The 22,120-nt window shown below is 36.1% G+C and overlaps 1 protein-coding gene across 7 annotated transcripts in view; it reads left to right on the forward strand.

Annotated features, from left to right (window-relative positions):
* rapgef2b (Rap guanine nucleotide exchange factor 2b) overlaps positions 1-22,120 on the forward strand; it is a 153,500-nt gene that overhangs the window by 36,513 nt on the left and 94,867 nt on the right. For all 7 annotated transcript variants that reach the window (XM_088911657.1, XM_088911694.1, XM_088911675.1 and 4 more), the window contains exons 2-3: positions 10,917-10,987; positions 12,714-12,770. In XM_088911657.1, coding sequence (XP_088767783.1) covers positions 10,917-10,987; positions 12,714-12,770 — 128 coding nt within the window. The remainder of the gene's footprint in view (positions 1-10,916; positions 10,988-12,713; positions 12,771-22,120) is intronic.

The raw sequence follows: 22,120 nt of genomic DNA on the forward strand, positions 1-22,120 counted from the left end.
TGCAGGAGAACATTAATTCATCTTTGTTATAGTAGTAGTACATGTTTTTTTTAAATCTGAGCTTCTGTGTATACATCTTCAGTTAAAGAAATATAGCAAATCTGTGAGGGATTAGCCAACTATTACTACTGAGTCCTTGTGATGACAGTTCAGGACTGCATGCAAAGCACAGCGCTGAGAAATTCATGTACCCTTTGCTCCCAGGCAAGGTTATTATACTTATTAGTTTTCAAAAATGAATAAATTGTTTCAGTTAAAATTCTACATAGATTATTATCTCAGTTGTCTTTTGTACCCATTGCCTTCCTATGAAGTTCAATTATATTAAACTGAAAATGAAAAGAAGCATCTTTTTTCCACATTTCTTTACAGGTTTCTCCAATATTCACTGCACTTCTATGTAATAGTTATATATTGTTTCTTATTTATTGTAATTGCAGTTCTGTCCTCCTCCCCCGCACCCACATGTGGTTTTAAGACAGGTGACATATTTATAGCTAAAAGGTATTTCAGCTATTTTAGCAGCAGCTGTTTGTTTTTTTTGTGGGGATCTAAGATATCTCTGTGTGGTGTACAGTGTAGTCTTAAATGCAGGCAATGCAGCACTGTCACAGCAGGCATCAGTGACTTTAGTAAAATGATCCCAGCTAGTGGTAACTGCTTTTCATGGAATTGTCTGAGTAATTTAAAAAGGCAACAGTTTTTTCTCTTGCAGTTGTACTTTGGAGCTAAATAATTGTCTGTGGTAAATGAATAAAAGGCACAAATACGGCTATAACAAGAAGCCAGCGATTGTGCGTATCTGGGTCAGTGTTTTTACATTCCCAGTTAGAGGTTCTTGATTTTCTTTTCGTGTCCCACAGAGTTTTGAGGGATGTTTATATTTTCCTTCATGGTTTAACTACATTTTTATTCTGCATTTATGCAGTAGAAATTACATCATCTCTAGTATTTTTGCTTATTTAACTATGGGAGAGTGTTATCGGTGGTGAGGAAAATTAGAGACTGACATACTGTTCTCAGCACCATAGAGATGCCTGAAAGGTGGAAATCTCCCCTGGTGTACATTGTAATCCACGTCTGACCCAGCTTTGACCATGTCATGTGGTGTTAATTATGATTTTCACTCTGATTGGTTTTTAAAGTCTTGAAATGGTAACTGATCATTAGGGAAAACAAACTCTTTGAAGCCTGTCTTAGTAAATCTTCATATACAGTAGACTGAACAGGTTTTGCTATCTTACCAATACAATGTACCAAACAATGTGGTAGACATCATAGAATTTTTTAAAGAGAATATATTTTACTTGCAGGGAACAAATATGCTAGTATATGAGTTTTAGTCACTTTAATTGTTTTAAGTTTTTAGTTTTAGCTTGATACAGTCTGATTTTCACACTAAGTCACTAATTTTAGATTGTGACTTAAAAGATGCCTTTGAAATAGACTTGGGTATTGTCTTCTTTAGAAGATTAGTATTAAAAGTAATCCTGTTGGGTCTATTACAAATTTCAGAATACTTTGTGGTTCAAAATGCTAATTAGCCATGTTGAAATGTATGTAGGAAATGCTTGTGTTTGGAATTTGTGTACACACGTTTGAGGTCATGTGTAGATTCTTTTTTGCTTTGGTGTTGTACAGTACTTTAATGCTGACATCATGGAGTATAGATCACTGTATACAGCTGAATTAAGAAACAATGAGGACATTACTGCTGTGGTCCTATTACTGTATTTTCTCTTGGTTTTAAGACAGACTTTGGTACTACTGTACATTGGGTACAAATGAGATAGAGCTTCAGTTACCTATGTGCATATTTTCTGAGTGACAGAAGGGTGGAAATGCCTGGAATTGTGATCAGATCATTTGTACCAAAGGGAAAAGTATGGAATTGTTTGACCAAGGATTCCTAGGTGTAGACGCCTTAGTGTACAATAAGCTATAAACAGTTTGTTGGCCTGACCTGTTACACAAATCAAGAATGAGATTACTAGGACTAGGACAGTGGACTTCTAAAAAATACCATTCATCTTCCATTTCTTTTCCTCTGGGGAGGAGGAGGAGGAAAATGTTGTACTGTGCAATTTGTTCTCTGCGTGGTATTTAGCCTGACACTGTTCATGGCAGCCTGTAATTTTCTGAACTTCGATTTTCATACTTATTAAAATTCAAACAATTACTGTAATTTCAGTCAGCTTTTTACGTCTTAAATGGCTTATCATTTTGAGTAGAAATGTTCTGAAAGTAGTGTATTAATTCAATCCCTCAGATTTTAGTGAATTAAAGTTTTATAGTACTTCGATTAGTGTACTGATAGACAATTGTTATCATTCTGTTCTGGAGGCGGTTTCACTTTGAAGTCAAAACGAGTATGAAGTTCATAACCACAGATCGTTTTATTTAGCACGCTGTACACCGTGTGTATGTGTGTATTTTGGGACAATTTGTTATCACAAACATGTTGTTTCCATCTATGGTCTTAATTTAAAGCATGAAAAAACAGGCTGTGTTGAAGTTCAGTTCTTGATACTACTCCCGCCTCAGAATTAGTATTGACACAAGAATTGTTCGAAGGTAGTCATTCTTCTGAATATAACCGTTTGTAATTCTATATAAATTATATAAATTGACCATATATCCCATTTCAGTTGAGACATCTAGGATGTTTCCAATCTGTCCTATCTTCAGTTTCCTCCCAAAGTCCAAAGACATACAGGTAGATTAATTGGCTTACGGGAAACCTGGCCCTGGTGTGTGTGTTGTGTGTGTGCCCTGTGATAGACTTGCGTTCTGTCCAGGGTGTATCCTCTCTTGTGCTTCTTGCTTGCAGGGATAGGTTCTGGCTCCCTGTGACTGCTTTATTTAATACAGGGTAAGAAAATGGATGGATTAATCCCCCCCCCCCCCCCTTAGAAAGCAAATAATGAAGATGTCCCATTAAGAGAAATACGTTAGGGTGGCTTTGACAGTAGTGCTGCCACCTTCTAACTTGATTTTATCAGATTGTAGATGCTATGGAAATCTGGGCCTAACTAGAGGCCTATAAGAAAAACCATGTTGCTGTTTTAGGTGGTAGAAGTGGAGGAGTTGAGGGCACTCTTTCTTCTGGTCCAGAACTTCCAAACCAGTGCCCCAGTGAGATGACCAGGAATATTATGATACAGGACGTGCCGTCATTCTGAAGACATGTTAGACAGGTCCTGACTATTCAGTAAAAATGCCATGGCGGTCTTGCATCTTTGTTAGACTAGAGGTGTTAACTCGCGTCTTGATTAAATCACACTCTGCCGTTCCCAAATTTCACCTTGACTTGGTTGCTGGTATAGTTTCTTACTTCTTTGTCTGATCTGCTGTGTAGCGGGTTGCTGGCAAATACGTTCTCTTCAGATGAGGTTTGAGCTGTCCTATAGGTAAAGTACTCAAAGATTCTTTGTAATGAAGATAAGATAAGATCGCTTTATTGACCATATACAATTTCTTGTATTAGGAATTTGTTTTTTCTCATACCCCAGCTTGCTCTCCATGAGACACACAGACAGGGAGAGAAGCTTTGGTTCCAGAGTGCAGGGACAGCTATTTATATGGCGCCCCTGGAGCAGTTGGGGTTAAGGGCCTCGGGGGCCCAACGGGAGTAGGATTCCTCTGCCAGCCGCAGGATATGAACCGGCAACCTTCCAGCTACAGGCGCAGATCCTTAGTCACAGAGCCACCGCACCGCCCCCAAAAAGTTCTAAATAAATGTAAGGAATTAAGATTTTGCATTTACCCAAATAAACAGTATATCTAGATTGGATGTCTTCCAGATTTTATGTAAAACAGATCCTCATAAAAAAAAAACTTCCTAATGTCCTGATTCATCTGAGTTTACTTAAACATTTTGTTTTGGACACAGCTAAACCACTCACTAATAAAGCAGAGTTGTACAGCATCAGACTTTACTTGTGAGACAGAATGCTATCCTGTCATACATGAGGAAAAACAGTGCATTTAAGTAGGGCATCTGTGATCATGGGAAATAATTATTTCAGTCTCAATAATTAAATCAATCTACAAGATGAGGATCTCATTCATTACCGCACATTTCCCACTGCATCTGTGCTACAGGCCTTCAGGGCAAACAGAGAACCAGAATTCTGTATTTAACGCAATTCGCAAAAGTTCATAAAGCTGAGATCTAGGCCTAGATCATTTCGACGGCTCTGTTGCTGTAAGTCAGTAGACTGCTTTAGATGTGTGCTTCCAATCTCTGTGCAATTAGAAGAACCAGTCTAGTGAAGTGAAAGCAATGGCTAATGCTGAAAAGGTGTCAGAATATATAATATAATTCTATCAAATCTTTTGACTACAGAAGTGAAACATTTTTAACCCGTTTCTGTTTTTCACCTTTTCATGTTTTTTCCAGTTTTTCTTTGACATGCTACTGCTTTATTTAGTATAATGAATATACACCAAGAATATTGTGCATACAGAAAAAAAGCATACGTGTGTATTTGTTAGGGGTTCTTTCTAAAATGGAGAGAAAAGCTGCCGGATGTATGCAAAGTTTAGGTGCAAAGTTTAGTGAGAGATTAAAAAAAATCTTATCTTTTGTTGTGAGTTGAACCTTAAACCAACCCAAGCTGTGTAATGGTAAAAAAATGCTGGGTGATGTAACTCCGTTATTCAGCAGTTTAGGTTAAATTGTACTGAAGAACTGTACATAGGCATCTAGTATATCTCACAAATGAAAGAGAAGGTCTGCCACCTAGTGGTCAATGTTAAGCATGTCCGATGATTTCCTGGCCTATGTTTTCAATGTAATAATATTAACTGAGTTAGCAGTTTGTCTTATCTAGCTTATTTGGTTTTTAGTTACTAATTGATCTGTAGATCTTATCCATCCATATCTTGAAAACATAGTATCACCTTTACTTGTTCCTTTGCAGTCTACACATGCTGATACAGCCACCTACTTGAACTAGTATCATGTTTGGTAAACATGGCTCAGACTCTTGAATCAAGAAATATCTTAAATATAAAACAATAGTTATTATTTTGAAATGTTCACATTAATCCTAATTTGAAAAAATCTATATTTCTTTTCTTCTAAAGGAATAAGGAGATTGAAATTAAGTATTCAGGAGGTATAAAGATGGTCAAATAGTCTATATTAGATACACTGTGTAAACAAAGCTCTTTACAAATAGGCTTATCTTTAAATTGAATCATTTGATTTGGACTCTCGCAACTCTTTTGTTAGTGAATATCAACACTGTCAGAATTTTTAGGTTTGACAGCATCACATTAGCATTGAGTTTCACAGAATTCACAAATATCAGATTGAATCAGAATATTCAATCTCAAGTGCAAAATTAGATGGAAAGAAACAGATGTAATAATATTGTCTTAAAATACCAAAAAGTAATATAGTAAATTGATCTTACTGCACAGAATTGGATATCAGTTTTTAATAGAATTCACTAACTCTGTGGTTCTCCAGTTGTACGCGTACCACAGTTTGTGTTAAGTGGAGCGCCGCCAGGTGGTACGCCATATGACCCTGGAACTTTGTGTGCACTGAAAAATCAGAAAGGGTTTTCATATTTTCTATTTTAATACATGTCGAATACGCAGCCTACGTACTACGATACAGCGAATGCTAATACTTAAGTGGACACGAGCTACAATGTAATCATATACCATTCTATAGGAATGCGTGCTACGAACTTAAGTGACCAATTGTATTTAAAAAAACGTATCTCCAGCAAACAGGGAGGTAGGAGAATGTGCGTGATTTTGAAACAATGCCAATGTTGTACACGCAGGAAACCGTACAGTAGATATGCGTGCTACAAAAGCTAGCAATCTTTGAGCACAGGAAAGCGTGATAGATAACAGAAAAATATTTAAGAACTGTTCTAGGTTAATTTGAGAAAAATACACCGAGCGTCTCTGTGTTTCGCTCCCATGCGCATGAAATACAAACTCCTTTTAACTTCTGAGACGGACTCCTGAAACAGAAATGGGGCAAAATGCAAGCTTGCGGATTGCTTGTGCATTTCTAAGGATCTGCGCCTGTGGCTGGAAGGTTGCTGGTTCAAATCCTGCAGCCAGCAGAGGAATCCTACTCTTTTGGGCCCCTGAGCAAGGCCCTTAACACCAACTGCTCCAGGGGCGCTGTACAATGGCTGACCCTGCTCTGCTCTGACCCCAGGCTCTCTCCCTATTTGTGTATCTGTGTCCCTCATGGAGAGCAAGCTGGGGTATACGAAAAGACGAATTCCTAATGCAAGAAATTGTACAGGGCTAATAAAGTGATGTTATGTTATGTTAAAGCAGGTAAGCCCCACACTATTTTTGAAGAACCTTATTTACTGTTGGCAAAAGAGCTGACACGTATTATGTGTGGAGAAAAAGCTGCTAAGCAGCTCGACCTGCTGCCCCCTCCGAAAGACACAGCCACTCACAAAATTATTGATATGGCGGCTGATATCAAAAGTACGCTGATAGAGCGCGTTAAGATGAGCAGATGCTTTTCACTTCAGTTGGAGAAGTCTGTAGTCGATTTGGCCAATTTGCTTGTTTACGTTCGATACGAGTTTGAGGATACGTCCCATGAGGACTTTGTTCTGTAAGCTGCTACCAACAGGAACCACAGGAGAGTACATATTTCAGCTTCTGAATGAATTTATCGAAGAGAATGGCATCGACTGGATAAAATGCGTCGGAGTTTGTACAGACGGTGCTAGAGCGATGACAAGCCGACACCGGTGTAGTTGCACGAATTGGAGAGGTTGCTCCAGAAATGAATGGACGCATTGCAACATCCACCGCGAGACCTTTGCCGTCAAGAAAATGTCTGACTCTGTTAGACTCTGTTGTGAATTGTATCAAGGCTCGAAAAATGAATTCACATCTGCTTTGCTCGGCTAAACAGGCTGACCCCTCTTACTGAAATGGTGCTTTTTTTATTGTTTGTTTTTAATTGTTGTTGTTCCTGTTTTTTTCTGTAAAGCGCTTTGAAAACCCACCTTTAAAGGCGCTATATCAAATAAAGTTTATTATTATAATATTTATTATATGTGTATGTGAGTGTGTGCATGCGCGTGCATTCATGTTGGTTTAATCAGGGGTGGTACTTGGTCCAAAAAGTTTGAGAACCACTGCACTAACCTAAAGTAATCCACAAGTTTGCTGACTTGCAGTATACAAAAAGAGAATTACCTTACTAATGGAGCACATTTTTTATCATTTGAAAACTTTTTAACGTATTTAACTCATATCTGCAACCTGTATATTGAGTAGTAGATACTGGGGAACAGTCTGTCTCTTCAGTGTGATTCTAAATAATAATAATTATAATAATAATTGCTTACACTTATATAGCGCTATTCTGGACACTCCACTCAAAGCGCTTTACAGGAAATGGGGATTCCCCTCCACCACCACCAATGTGCAGCATCCACCTGGATGATGTGACGGCAGCCATAGTGTGCCAGGACGCTCACCACACATCAGCTGTCAGTGGGGAGGAGAGCAGAGTAATGAAGCCAGTTCATAGATGGGGATTATTAGGAGGCCATGATTGGTAAAGGCCAATGGGAAATTTGGCCAGGACTCTGGGGTTACACCCCTTCTCTTTTCGAGAAATGCCCTGGGATTTTTAATGACCACAGAGAGACAGGACCTCGGTTTTACATCTCATCCGAAGGACGGCGCCTGTTTACAGTATAGTGTCACTACACTGGGGCATTAGGACCCACATGGACTGCAGGGTGAGCGCCCCCTGCTGGCCCCATTAAACATGATGGAACACAAAAGTAGTGATGAAGTCTTGGCTGTGGTATGATTTTGCAGATTGAAAACCAGCTCCTCAGAGTTCAGATGAACAATTTAGGAAATTTAGGAAGACCATTCATTACAAATTTCAAAATGTCAGAATGTTTTTTAATCCAATTTAATAAATATATTCTACCTTTAAACTATTATAGTACAGTGCACAGTGCCCAGCAGTTTTGCTCTTCTGTCAGATGCTTAGTCTAAGAAAAGTTAACTTGCGGTATAGAATTTTCTTTTCCAGTTTTTGTCAATAGTGAAATTAACTCAGTTCTGATTTTGGGTGTATTTGTAGTATGACGTGTCAACAGCAGGGGGCGACAGAGACTTTTAAAGTAGGGTTTCAAGGTAATTTTATATAGAAGTTCTTGTTCTTTAATGTGACAAAAGAATAAATATAATGTGGCTTATTTGCTGATATTCAAGAATGGGTCTATTTATGTTATCAGTGAGGGAAAACAGTCCCGACATGCTTTGTTATTGTTGATCGGGAAAGTCATGCATTTGTGTAGGTGGCATTGATTTAAGTATTTTATATGTAAAAGTTGTGTGATGCTGTTGGTGGGTTGAATATTATATTTGCTAGACAAGATGCATTTAAAATGGCAGATACAGAACAGGGCTGACCTCTTGCTGTTGAGCTGAGCTGGTAAAGGTTACAGATTTTAGTTTAAGTGTTTGCACATTATTGAGATGTACAGGCTGCCAGAGAGAGAGGATAAAGGTAACCTCCACACCCTTCCCTTTAAGCATTTAACTGCGTCGGTACTACGCAGTGTTTACTGAAAAAATAAATAGTAGGAAATCCCACCCATCTGCTTTGTCTGACCTGAGTACAAGATATGGTATTTCTGCAAGATTAATATAAAAGTGAAGCAAACTGGTTCTGTGTGAACCTAACTGCATTGCAGCATTTGCTCTCCATGTTAATGACCCCTTGGTTTAAGTAATGTGTGTTGACCGCAGTATCTGCTTTATGCCTCTATTCTTTCAAAACGCAGTACAGCTATCAAAATGCACTGCACTTAATCAACTGGAAACATTTGTTTTGTGTAAGGTGCAATTTAAGGTATTTTCTTGTACACGTTTTCATGTTTTTGTTTAACGACAAACAGTCTTTATTCTTGATAAGTTATACTGAGTACCAGAAGAAACATATCACTTGTAACTACAACAAATTCAGAAAATTATCTGGAAAGTGCCATTTTGTGCAGCAAGTTCAATGACATTTTATTGAACAGACATGACATTGGGAAATTCATTATGTGGATGAACATTTGTCATCTACAGCACTTTCCCAACTCTGCTCCTGAGAGACCACTGCCTACTGGTTTACGTTCCAGCTGAGCTCTAAATCTGCAGTCATGATTGATGACTTTAATTGATCTGCTTCCTTGTGTAAACTTGGTTAACTTGGTCCAGAGATCAAAAATACCTACAAAAAGGATACCCTTTTTAACGTCATCTTAAGTAACTTATAGGCAGCCTTTTGTAAATGTGCTAATCCTTACTTCTACTGTATGTAGCTCTTAGTAAGTGAATAGTTCATGATGAACAGCTACAGGTAGAAATGATAATGTATCAAACCACTCCCACAATGAGCCCTTTGCAGAGGTCCACTTGGTTATCTTATATTTACGGCAAGAGACCTGAATGAATGCAGTTCTGAAACAGAAATTGGTACGAGGTTCATGTTAATCACAATGTAATCTGACAAAATTGTCACATGACAGCCACATATCTTAATTTTTTAAAGTATTTTAAGAAATATAGGAAAAGTACAGGTCATAATAAGAAATAGCATTTATTGATTTGAAACCATGAAAGGGTTGAAATTTATAGATAAATAAACCTTGTTTATTAAGAACTACCAAATCATTACAGATCATTAAGTATTATTAATGAAAATATGCAGGCCTAAACATTTATCAATTTCTCATAAACTGCTCTTACAATCAATTGTTTGGTTTCTTTTTCACGTTTGTTCTGGGGCTTTTGGATCTGAGCACTTTTGTCAGGGTGCTCTATAACAAATCCCAATTTTAAGAGCTGAAAGCAAGTTTAAAAACTATGAAATAGATGTAATTGTAGAAATTAAAGAAATTAAAAACTGAAATAAATTAGCCTGTGATTAAGTACTTGGCCGATTCATGAACAGGAGTCCACTGTGAAATCACAGGCTAGAAGAGTGTGTGGTCACTATTGGAAGCAAAATAAACTCGACATCTGGTTGCCGATGTTGTTTTGTGTGGTTCTGTCCCATTTCTCTGTTAGAACCAGGGCACAAGTCATCCTAACTCATCCCATAGATGTTAAATAGCATTTAACTGGGAAAAGTGGGACTTAATAGTCACATTCTGATCTCACAAGAAAGCTGCATTTACTCAAGTTGTATGAGGATGTGTGTTATCCTGGTGGAATGTTGTCATGTTAAAATAAGAAGTGCAACAAGTGTGGTCCCTGAGCTCGATCAGAATAGTGCATGTGTACAGACAGGTTGCCATTAATCAACAGCATTGGCGTTAGTGACTAGACTTTTCTGTCAATGGATGATGTATTAATCTTACTGAGGTATGGTCTACCAAATGGTGACCTATTGCTGGATATGGCCAATTGTGCCCTGCTAGGTTAGAAATTGCTGACTGTGAACACCCCAGAGTGTAAGTGACGTGAATCTAGGCTTCGAAGGCTAATCTCCTCTTGACAAGGCATTAATTTAGTTTTGATATTCAGCAGGTTAATTCCATGCCAACAAGAATGAACTTGCCTGAAGGCTCCATAGCCAAAATGTTATTTTGTCTTTTTTCACTTCTTGGTTTGGAATTAACCTTTGTTTGCTCTTCTGCAGCTCAAACACTGATGCTGCAACCACTCTAACCTGCACAGTTATTACATTGACAGTTGTAACACATGTTATTATATAGAACAGTTACGTTCAGTTATCTTTTCTGATGGGTAACTGGTGCAGTCTACAAACACAAACTCTAAAAATAATACTGTTTAGGTAATTTGAGACCTGATACGTTTATGATAGTAGTATTGATTTTGCCACTGTATGGATATGATTATTTTAATTAAATATTCTAATGTTCCCTTTACAGGACTTGGAGATTGTGTATTCGTATCTACATGGTATGGAAGCTTTATCAAACCTGAGAGAGCATCAATTAAGGTAAGAGAACATGTGCTGTTAACAGGAAAATTACACTTTATTTGCACTGATAAATTCCTTAAGAATTCCTATAATGCTAGGATTTTAAATACAAACATTATAAATATAATGATATATTGAAAAGGTTTTTTAAAATAACTTTTCAGAAGGAAGGTTACTGACACAGCAACAAATTCAGAAAATAGTTGCATCTTTTGTTATTTCAAGGTGCTGTTAGATACAGGAACCCATTCAGCAGTTTTTAACAGTGCTTATGGCTGGGTTGTTAAGTAACTAGCGTAAGGAACTTCTAATATTTTCCTGGAATATATAAAGCTTCAGATAGGTACACCATTTTGATGCATCTAATTTCAGTACTTAGAAACTCTTGTGAGCTGTTGTCTTCTAGTTATTTTTATTATCTTTTGCAAATAGTTTTCTGAAAATGGTTTCTGAGTGTGGAACAAGAAAAATGCTGAGGGCTGCTGGATATAAAGACCTACTTTATAATTATAAAAGTGAAGTTTGTATATACTTAGTATGGTTCGATAGTAAAGTCATAGTATCTTCCTTGTTACTTCTAATGAAGTACTTGCTAGTCATTTACACTCCGCTGTCTGTGCTGTCAGCAAACTGTAATGTACAGTAAGGAGAGAAAATCAGAACATTTGGGGATTAGTCACCACCTCTGTGATGTTTAACTTTGAAGTGATTTTTAATGTCAGCCCAAAGTTGCCAATTTAGGCTAACAGTCGAACGGGGGTGTTTCAATCCATCCATTTTCTAACCACTTCTCCCAATTTAGGATTACGGGGGAGACAACATGAGGGGAAACAATAATAAATGTTAGATAGTCAGGTGTAATCAAGAGATGTTATATTATAGCTGTACAATGCACTGTAAGACTTAATTTAAATCTAATTTGTGCAAGATTGTTTGCCACATTACAAAAAAGATAATGTAGCATTACAGTCAGTTTAGAGCAGAACAACCAGATATGCTCACTGGCAGGAATGTCTTATACTCACAGTAATATAAAAATATATTTTTAGTCTTGAACAAAACATGTAGACTATGTAGAGACCTGATTAAAATATTCATTGGTTTTTCGAAAACCTTAACAATTACCTCAAATTACTTCATCATTATCAGTATATGGTGAAATATGAGCCAGAGGATATAAATGGTAAATAAAAGGAAGTGTATTTAAAACTGAGAACAGGAGGCTCTTTTGTATAAGTAAGTAAAAGCTTAGAGCAATCTCAAACAAGCTACCTAGCTGCTTTAGTAAAGTAGACATCTTGTTTTTTTTTTTGTCAAGAAAGGGATAGATGAAATGTCTGGTCCATTAGGTACTAACACTAAAATAGCCTCTTTTCTAAACTTCATGAGTTTGAAATTAGTCTTCTTTATTGATATGACATGACCAGAACAGAAGAGTAAATATTAGTAAAATTATATTTCCTATCTTACTGTCTTTGTGAAAATAAGGTAAGGTAGCCTAACAGACCACGGAACTTTGCGAGTATAGTATATTCTTGCCTGAGTCTATAATTAGGTGCATAGGGCTACTTTGTGGCCTAAATTCAGACTGTAGAAGCAACTGCAGAAGGGTAGACGATCCAGAAGGGCACGTGCCAAGGAATTATTATTATGAACGAGGCTTCTTAAAATGTGTTGAGAAAGTAACACACAAATGACAACCAAATCTGAAAATGTTGTGTAATGTACCTTTTCTCTTTTTCAGGTTAATGTGTGAAACTGTGCGATATGAAAGGCATGAAGCAAATGAAGTGTTATACTAGTAAGTACTTTTTATGTGGAATATTTCATACCAGGGCACATTAATACACATCTATAAAGATAGCAGTGCTGTGTACACAGATAGTGCTGCTATTTGTAGTCAGCTGCCTGTGACAGTGTTCATCTTGTCATGTATGAAAACTGTCACAGCAGCCTATTCCTTTTTTACTGAAAGAATAGGGAAGTGTCCTGTGAAATTCAGGTGATACTTGAAGTATTGTTTCACATTTCACTGCTGATTTAATGTGTCAGATTGACTTTTTGCTTAGTTTTGAGAGAGTAACTAGAACCAGATGGGAAATGGTACTGACACTTTCTGTAAAGTTCAGAAAAGATAGATGACAATGCAAACTCTGGTAGGCTTAGATATAAACTCTTGGTGCTCATGGTGATATACTCATAAACATCCTAGCCAAGACTGGAGTTTTACAGAGTTTAAATCTGGAGTTTGCTATTTTATTGGTGCTTTAAGAAAGTTTCTCTTTTTAAAATGAAACATGAAAAATCAAGCAACTTTTATATTTGCTTTTCTCTGGGACTTGTTTGATATTGCTTTCATACAAGGATATTAGGAAAAAAGCAGTGAAAGAGCCAACAAGCATTGCCCTTTAGAATCCACACGTTCTTTAAAGAGCTATTGGAACGATTAGCATAAAACATAACACCTATATCTCAATGATTTATTAGGAAAAATTTCCTACCAATGTCCTGCTGGCTTTTGTTTTATCACATTCTGATGTACATTTTTTAATGATTGAGGAAAAAAATCTAAGAAGCCCAGAGAAGGCACGTTTAGCCTATGTGCGACATCACTCTCTTGACTTCATTTCTTCCAGCCCATCCCATCTTTTACTTTTCTCCTACACAAGCCTTTTGCAATTTTAAAGGTTCTTCAAAATTGTATTTTAAGCACTTGATAGTATTGTGTTGTTTCAGGATAATTCACATTGTAAATTGTTTGTATCCGTTAGTACTTTAAGACTTTTGACGTGCAACGCCTTATTACCCATGCCTATACATTATTCATGTTTAAGCAGAGTACTGTCTTTAGAAATTGGGGACTTCTAAAATGAAAATGATTAACTGAATGATTGATTAAATGGTTTATTTGTGCTATGCAAGAGACTTTAATATATTCAGTTGGAAGAACTGTTACATAGGACTGATTTATTACACACTGTTATCACATGCAATTGAAACTGTTAGTATTGAGAATATTTGGGATTTAATTTGGTACCAATTTCACCTCTTTTTCTTAACTCCCAATTGGGAATTGCAAGTTAAAAAGCAATGCCTGCTCCAACATGAGGGGTATACGGGCTGTCTACATATTCCTGTGACATGCCCACACTGTGTCTCACAGACAACACTGCTAACTGACAGGTGGTTGACAGGTCTCTGGGGTTAGTATTGTGTAGCATGCAGAGGTCGCTCTGACTGGCACACTAATTCTTTACACTTTTCATCCCAAAGGATCCCAATATGCTCTGCTTATAGGAGGAAACCATTTCACCCACTATTGAAGTGAAACACAGCAGAACTGGATTATTTAGATTTTTCAGGCCCAAAGTCTCTCTTAAAACACTGTTTATCCACTAATGTATTTTTCACCATTGCACTGCATTGGCATTGATTCCAGTACTTCATAATTACCGGCTAACATGTTAATGTCTGTCTCATACATTTTGTTTCTAATACTCCTAAGTATAAGCACTTAATTACCGGTTTCTTTAACAGGCCTTTTTCCCTTGTTTTTTTTTTCCCCCACTTTTATTTTACTTTAATTCTTATTTGTCTTCTTTTCGGATTCCTTTTCAATTTTCTTTCCTTCCATTCTAGTCCATATATTTTGAAATTACCCTTTTGCCAAGATGACTGTTGTCAGTCTCATTCAAATGTAATCCATCTTGTCTCCATACAACAGATAACTTTCCTTTGTAAAGTTATCCAGTGGCTCTGAAAGTTGAAGCCTTTTTTCCTGCAGATTATATACTTAGTTACATGTTTATGTATTAACATTTACAGATGTTCACTTTTGCATAATGAACGTAGGAGTCCTGAGACCGATCATTCCCAGGATATTTGAATATGTTGTACATAGACAATTTGCAGTTTAAGACAATTTCATTTTTCCTAACACATTCAACAACAAATTTATTTTTAACTGCCCTTACTAGGGGCCTGTCAACTAGAGACAAAACTGATTAGCCAGATTCAACCAGGCGGCTGAAGTTAAGATCCATAGTCTTTTCAAGTGCCTGATTGTATCTTTTACCCAGCAGCCAGTACTTTGGCTTAATGTTTCATCTCATGGACAGAACCTCCTAAAGCACTGTCCCTGAATACTATACTAGGGCATTGGTTTAGAAATTCAGAGGTAGTGTCTTCTGGTACCAATTGCATCAGAAATCTCATTTTCCTTGGAGGTCTCCCATCCAAGTGTGGACTAAGTGCAGTAAGTACCTTATGAGATCTGGTGACAATAGATTAGTGTTCCTGTGTAAGTTATATTTTAAGTAAGAAAAACTAAAATTTGTCAGAAATAAAATCCTTACCTAACCCTTTTGATGAACAAATTAAAATATATTTAGAAAGACACTTCAACAGTAGTTTACATCTCACTCAATAATGTTATTTGCTCCAAATGTCTCCTGTTTTTTCACCTGATTTACGTTGAGATTTAACAGAAACAAATAACATTTTTTGCAAAAAATTGAAATACCATGTATAGGGGTAGTCACCCAAGAACAATGCTTCTTTTGCACTGTAATCCCTATTGCAGTGTTCTCCTATATTTTTAAGAGTGATAACACTTTCTGTATTTTAATGCAAACCAAAATTTATACAGAAAATGTTGAATAATCTATTTTTAGTTTGTTATATGTATAAAAAATGAAGTATATGCCTTCTGTCCTGTATTTACCATGTCTCTGTGACACCTCTGATTCCACATTACCTGCTTGTGTGTAAATGTCTGGGATGTATTTTGAGACTGCTAAATGGATACAGTCATATCTGATTTGTGAGGTGGATGTGATGCTTGATCTTTTTTACGGGAGAATGGTGTCTCACAAAGGTGGGTGGAATCAAAGTAAATCTTCACATGAGAATAGAGGGTGTTTCTGTTTGTAAGTGCCCCAAAATCACTTTCTGTTGATTTTAAGACTTTCAGCTTAGTATCATTTTGTATAGTAATCATTTCTATATCAGCTCCACTGTTCGTAACTCCCATGTGTGAGACAAAAATGATTTGCTCTATCACAATTCTTAAATCCAGAAATTCTGAAAATCCCTTTTGAATTCCTCTACTAATGTGTTCTTGGTGGGGCCATTTGTCTGTGCATTTCATTTTTTTAGGCTTTGCTATCCAGCTTTGGGGAGTACTGCAGTATTTTATTCTTGTAGTAGGACCACAGAACCAGTATCAATGTGAACTCATTCTCAGTATTGATCATATGTGAAATGTATGTCCTGTCCTTGCAGATTGTTCTACTGCTCTTTGAGTTTTGGTTTTCTGTCCGTAAGGAACCCTGCAGTTTATAAAAAGAAGTCTTATTTGACAGCTCTCTGCACTAGTGATGACTTGAGGCATCAGATCTGAACTTTTTTTTGACTTTCCCTCGACTTAAAACACCAGTATAGAGGATTAGTTCACTGTAAGCAGTATTAAGAGTCAAGTAAGGATTTCAGCAAGTGGTGCTTAAGGGCTCTTGCTTCAGTCGAGTTTACAGTTTTGACAACTTTGATTATATGAACAAACTTTACTTGGTAATACTTCTGTTGAACTATACAGTGGTAATGGACAGAAGGTATTTGAAATAAGTATTGTTTCTGAAAAACACATCAAAGACTCCATTTACATCAAGCATGACTGGTGCACCATCGGCTGTGATGAGTAAGATTTCTTGATTGGAGTGTTTTTCTCAAGCATGTACCTTTTGAATTTATTATAGATATCCTCACCTTTTCCTTTCTCTTCAAGGGGCAAAAGGGTGAGAAGATCCTCGTTAGTTTTCATAGCCTTAAAAACCATAAATGTATTTTGATGAATTTGTGGGGCTTCAAATTCTACAGTAGCTGCTGAAATATGTCTTTCATGACATATTATGGATTGCTGTTATTATTTTTTGTTTTTAAAATCTTTGAATAGAGGATCAGTGATCAAAATTGTATCTTTAATTTTTCTCCAATCCATGAATCAATTTTTAATCTTTCAGTTTATTAACTTTCTTTGTGTGAAGTGAGATTATCTGTTGCAGAATCAGATTTATGGGTTGGAGACAGAAATATCTTTGTATACTGTTTGTATTACTTTGAATATGCAATAATAGGCAAATGGAGTTTGAAAAAATGCTTAGTGGCAGAAGAGTATGTGCTCAACATTTTCACATAGAGAAATGTACTCGAACTGCCATAAATTGTTTCAGTTATAGGAGAAATCATGTCACCTGCATTAAAAAAAACTCCCTACTGCAATCTCATTGTCTGTAACTTTAAATCTGAGTTCAGACAATAGAAATAAACCTGAAATTAAAAACATACTAGAACTATCAATTACTCTATTTCATAAACTGACCCAACCCTGACAGCAACAGTTAATGTAGGCAAATGACAAGAGCCTAGGCTCAAACTGGCAATTTCTGGACGACATTCCTTGATCACTGTGAATCCCCTAGGAATCAATCTTGATGTTCATTAAAATTAGTAACAAAATATTTAATATTAGAAGGAAAAGTCTTTGTGGGACTTCAACTTTCTAAACAAAGTCTTGTAAAGATCTGTACATTATTGGTTATTATTATTATAAAACAGATTATATGTAAGGGGTGGTGTAAATAGTGAGTATTGCAGGAATTTGTACTAGGACCACTGCTTCCAATTTCTATCACTGAACTAGATTCCTCTATAGTGTAGTATGTATTTGATATGTTGTGAAATGTGAAAATGTGAAATTCACCTTTACTGAATTAACTAGTGGGGAGCTGAATATTGTTATATGTAGATCAAAATTCTATTAATTTCTTACTACTATGTAATATAAAAATATTGATATGTTTTTATAGTTATTTATGTGAGCTTTTCCTAAAAAAATGTGCAGTGTCATTTTCAGTTCTCTCTTAAAGTGGAACTGCAGTCCCAATTTCTTAGGTGGTTATTAGATCTTGGTAACACAATTAATTAATGGTATCTCAAAATTTTAATGGTTCCGAATGAAGTGAAACTTAACTTTGTGAAATTATGGTATAGTTGCTATGTTGTCGCAAACCCCTGGTTTTGCTAAAGTCCAGAGTGAGTGTTTGCACGAATTGTGATGAGAATCGCAATCCCTTCCTACTGATTAGTCTAATGTAATGACTAATGTAAATCGATGTACGAGTAAAATGCACCTCAGAAATGTTCCAAAGTGATCTGCATGCAGAGTTGACAAGTAAGTTGTGTTTGTTGGAAAAACCACCTTGAATTCAAGACCAATATTCTATTGGATTAAAAAAGATGTATTCACAAACCTGCTTGTTTACAATGTAATAGGGCTGCTTCAACTCACTGGAAGTTTTGTTGCCTTATTTTGAATTGTAGAATATGGCATACCTGGAAATTTTGTCTATTTTGTGATGTAAATTGGAGGTTTGACACGATGATGTGTACATTTTACTTTCATTGTGGTTTGAAATGCACTCATCAGTACAGATTCTTTCCAACCTCAAAAATATAAAAATAGTGTTGCAGTTCACCTTTTACCAACAATATCTGGATCTTGTTGGTGGACTGCTCTGTGTTGTCTCATTGTTCTATACCAAGACATTCTTTTAAGAGCGTGAACATTTTGTCTTTTATAAAGATGAAATGTTCATGTTCAGAAAAGACATTCATTAAATGTCTTTTATGAACATTTACAAGTGACACTCCTCCTTCCATATTAAAAAGGTTTTGGCAGAATGGGCATTTTTGTTTATAGCTGACTGCGAGCACATCAATTTCAGTCACTCTTATTGTAAAAAGTGTGTGAGGGATCTGAAGATGTATTAATCTGTTCAGAAGTGAAGAGTGACATAAAGTCATCTTTCCATCTCCACCAAATTTCAAATGAATTTCCTACAAATGGCAATTAGAAGGTGAACTATAGGATTTGGTCTTCACTCTCCATTTCTTTTTTTAATATGTTGTAAACAACTATTTGCATATTGCACTTTCATAGAATAGCATTGAAAAACTAAAGTTTTACATTTTGAAAATCCTACTTCATTTATATTTTTTCCATGTACCTAAAAAATTCACAGTATTTGCTTAGTTTATCGATGTACAAGTAAAATGCACCTCAGAAATGTTGAAGTCAAATGTTCTGATAATGAGAAGACCTTTATTGCTGAGCTAACAGAAAAATGCAATCATTTACATTTTTTACTGTAATTATCGAGGGCTTGAAAATTGCAAGCACAAGTGATTGTTATGCTAAAAGATTAATATTTCCTTTATTAACTTGGTTACATTCTCATATAGTGCTATGTTAGCATTTGCAACTCATAGTAGTTAAACCGATATTGTATCTACTGCTTTATGTACTGAAGCTCACATCCAAAAAAACATTGCCTGTTAAATTCAGATTAGTATCAAACCCCCTCCTTTAGTCAATATGAAAGCATGAGTTGCAGTTCTATTTACATGCAATTTATCACTTTTAATTAACCAGAATAACAAATTGGGACGTCAGAAAACAAATTTACAATACATTATGATGTATATTAATGTGTTCATCATATTTGTATGTTTTTTAAAACTTATTCCTTTGGCTGTGTATGTATTACACACATAATGTGATCTATAGCTTTCAGCAAAGAAGTCTTAATTTGAGTAATCATAATGTGAAAATCACATTAATAGTGGAAAAAGTATTATCCATATTTTCCGATTGTTTGATGTCCCTGAAAAATTTTTTATAAATTTATAAAAGTGCAATAAATTAGATTTTAAATGAGATTTTCCAACGGAAGAGGACATTATAAAATTAACTTTGCATATGCCCTGGGGCTTTTGAAGGATTCAAAAGGTGCCACCATGTTTTCCTTCCTGATTTCATTCCTTTAAACAAAAAGTAAGAAGCACCATTGCTTGGGAGTCTGTCACAGAGAGTAAACAATCCTTTCTTTAAGAGATTTGTGTGAAGATGATTAAACAAATGCATATTAGCAGATAGTCCTTTGTGCACACTGAGCAATTCCATTTACCCCCAGGCCCTTCCTCCTGTTTAACAGTGCAACTAGGTTATTAGACATGGCAGTTCAGCTCCAGTTATTCTCTTTTTGTCAATCATGTCTGTCTGTACTGCCCTCATTGAATATAAAGAAAATGATAAGGAGGCAGGGACCCCATTGCTATAGCTTCAGGGTGGAATGGCAATATCTTTAAATTCTACTTTGTATACACAGCACATAACACTCTCAGTTTTAGAGAACTTTATACGCACTAAAAGCTCAGACATTTTCTGCAGGATGTCACAGAGGTGCCTTAAACAAATTGTTTGAAAACCGCCTTGCATCGCAGACCTTTAAGGTTTTTGGTTAGCCCCATATGTCTTTTACAGTATTATGGTTTTAAGCACTCTTAAAAGATAAAGCTTTATCATGTACCTGAGTAAATACCCAGGCAGTGCAGTTTTGATTTTTTTTTTTAGTCAGAAGGATTTCTCTGTTACAATAAATTACTAATAAATTATTGGTGCATTCTGAAACACAAAAATCCTGCTTTGCATTGCAGTACAGTTTTGCTACATATTTGGGCACAAAATATCACACAACAAAGAATTTTAAGCCCTTCCCCAGACATTTGAAGAAAGTACTCAGCAGGTAAAGATTGAAGGAACCAGTCTTCTGTAGTCCATTGCATCCCTTGAGTTCACTTTTCCTGAGCCAAAAATACGCAAGCATCCTGACGTCATCGTCAATACACTGCTTAACCTAGACCTGAATTATGTGAAGATCATTTATTTGCTTTAACAAGTACACAAAAGTCCTTATGGGCTAGCAGTAGGCTGATTTTTCCATTCTTGTGTGTGGGTAGAGATTTTTGAAAGTTGAGTGTCGTTGGCTGGAGTTGTTTTCCCCTTTCCCTCTAAGCTGCTTATGTATAAAACTGTCATCCTGGTAATAAAACTGAAAATGTAAATCTCTGACAGACTGATTTAAAAATGTAAGGTCATTTCTTCTGTACTACCTCATTTTACGTTGTTCCAGTTACTGCACAGTTTTTTTTATCCAGGCAGAGGAAAAAAATGAAAATATAGAGTGCACAGAAAAGCATAATCTGATTTTCTGATAATTTCCTAAAACTCTGCAAGAATCTATAGGTTTTATTGGCTGTTACTTTATTTTATTTAGTTCTCGCAGAGTGGCCTTCAAGTGAATGAAATTATGCTTTCTCTTCATTTTCTCCTGTTGCAGCTGAGTTTCACTAATGATAACTAGAGCCTACCTGCTGGAGATGAGAGTTTTTTTTTTTGTAGGAGAATACTTTCGCTTTAAATAAAAAAAATCTGAGCCTTTTGGAACAAGCAAGTCAAAATTGGGATTAGGCTATGCGATCACTTCCTGAATATAAAGCAGATGCACTGCATTAAGAATTTGGAGTTCAAATATTTGTGACTTTGTCCTTTTAGCCTTTGGTTTAGTGATTACCCCTGTTAAAAGTGCTACAGTAAATTTCTTCTTGGCAAAAAAAATGAAAATTGCATCATTTAACAGTGATTGCTGACAAATTTGGAGCCATTTGTCATAGGTTTATGTAGTTTCTAATAACGAAAATGTAGATATTGCTGTTAATATTATCAATCTTCAGTTGCTTAAATGTGTATATTTGCATTAATTTTTTTTTTTAGTTGAGATGTATAGAAACAAGATCATTTCTTTTTCTGAGAGCAGTCACACTTCATGTTAACATTCTCATTTAGCCATTTTGTCAGTCAAACTCAGTTCCCTGAGACTGCTGACTTCTGTTTTGACCACTGATCAGTAGCAGACATCAAGGAATTAGCACCATATACCACCTAGCACAGACCTGGTATTTTAAAACAATTATAGACTGAGGCTCGGTCTTTTGTTGTAAGGTGGATGATGCAACTGTTGACCACATTGACAGATGGCGGCCTGTGCAGCACCTTCTTCGTAAACTGGTGCATTGTTGCGCATCAACAAGACATCATGTTAGCTCCCCCCCCAACATGTTTTTCATTGATGTAGCTGCTTATGATTCCACACTCAGCTGTGATTACAGTTTGTAACGTATGAGGATCGTCCGGACTTGGGTCACTTGTATCCATTTCTGTACTGTTTGACTATGTTTAACCTCCTTTGATTTCAA

Source organism: Atractosteus spatula, chromosome 1, assembly GCF_055471065.1.
Source record: "Atractosteus spatula isolate fAtrSpa1 chromosome 1, fAtrSpa1.hap1, whole genome shotgun sequence".
Classification (NCBI taxonomy): domain Eukaryota; kingdom Metazoa; phylum Chordata; class Actinopteri; order Semionotiformes; family Lepisosteidae; genus Atractosteus; species Atractosteus spatula.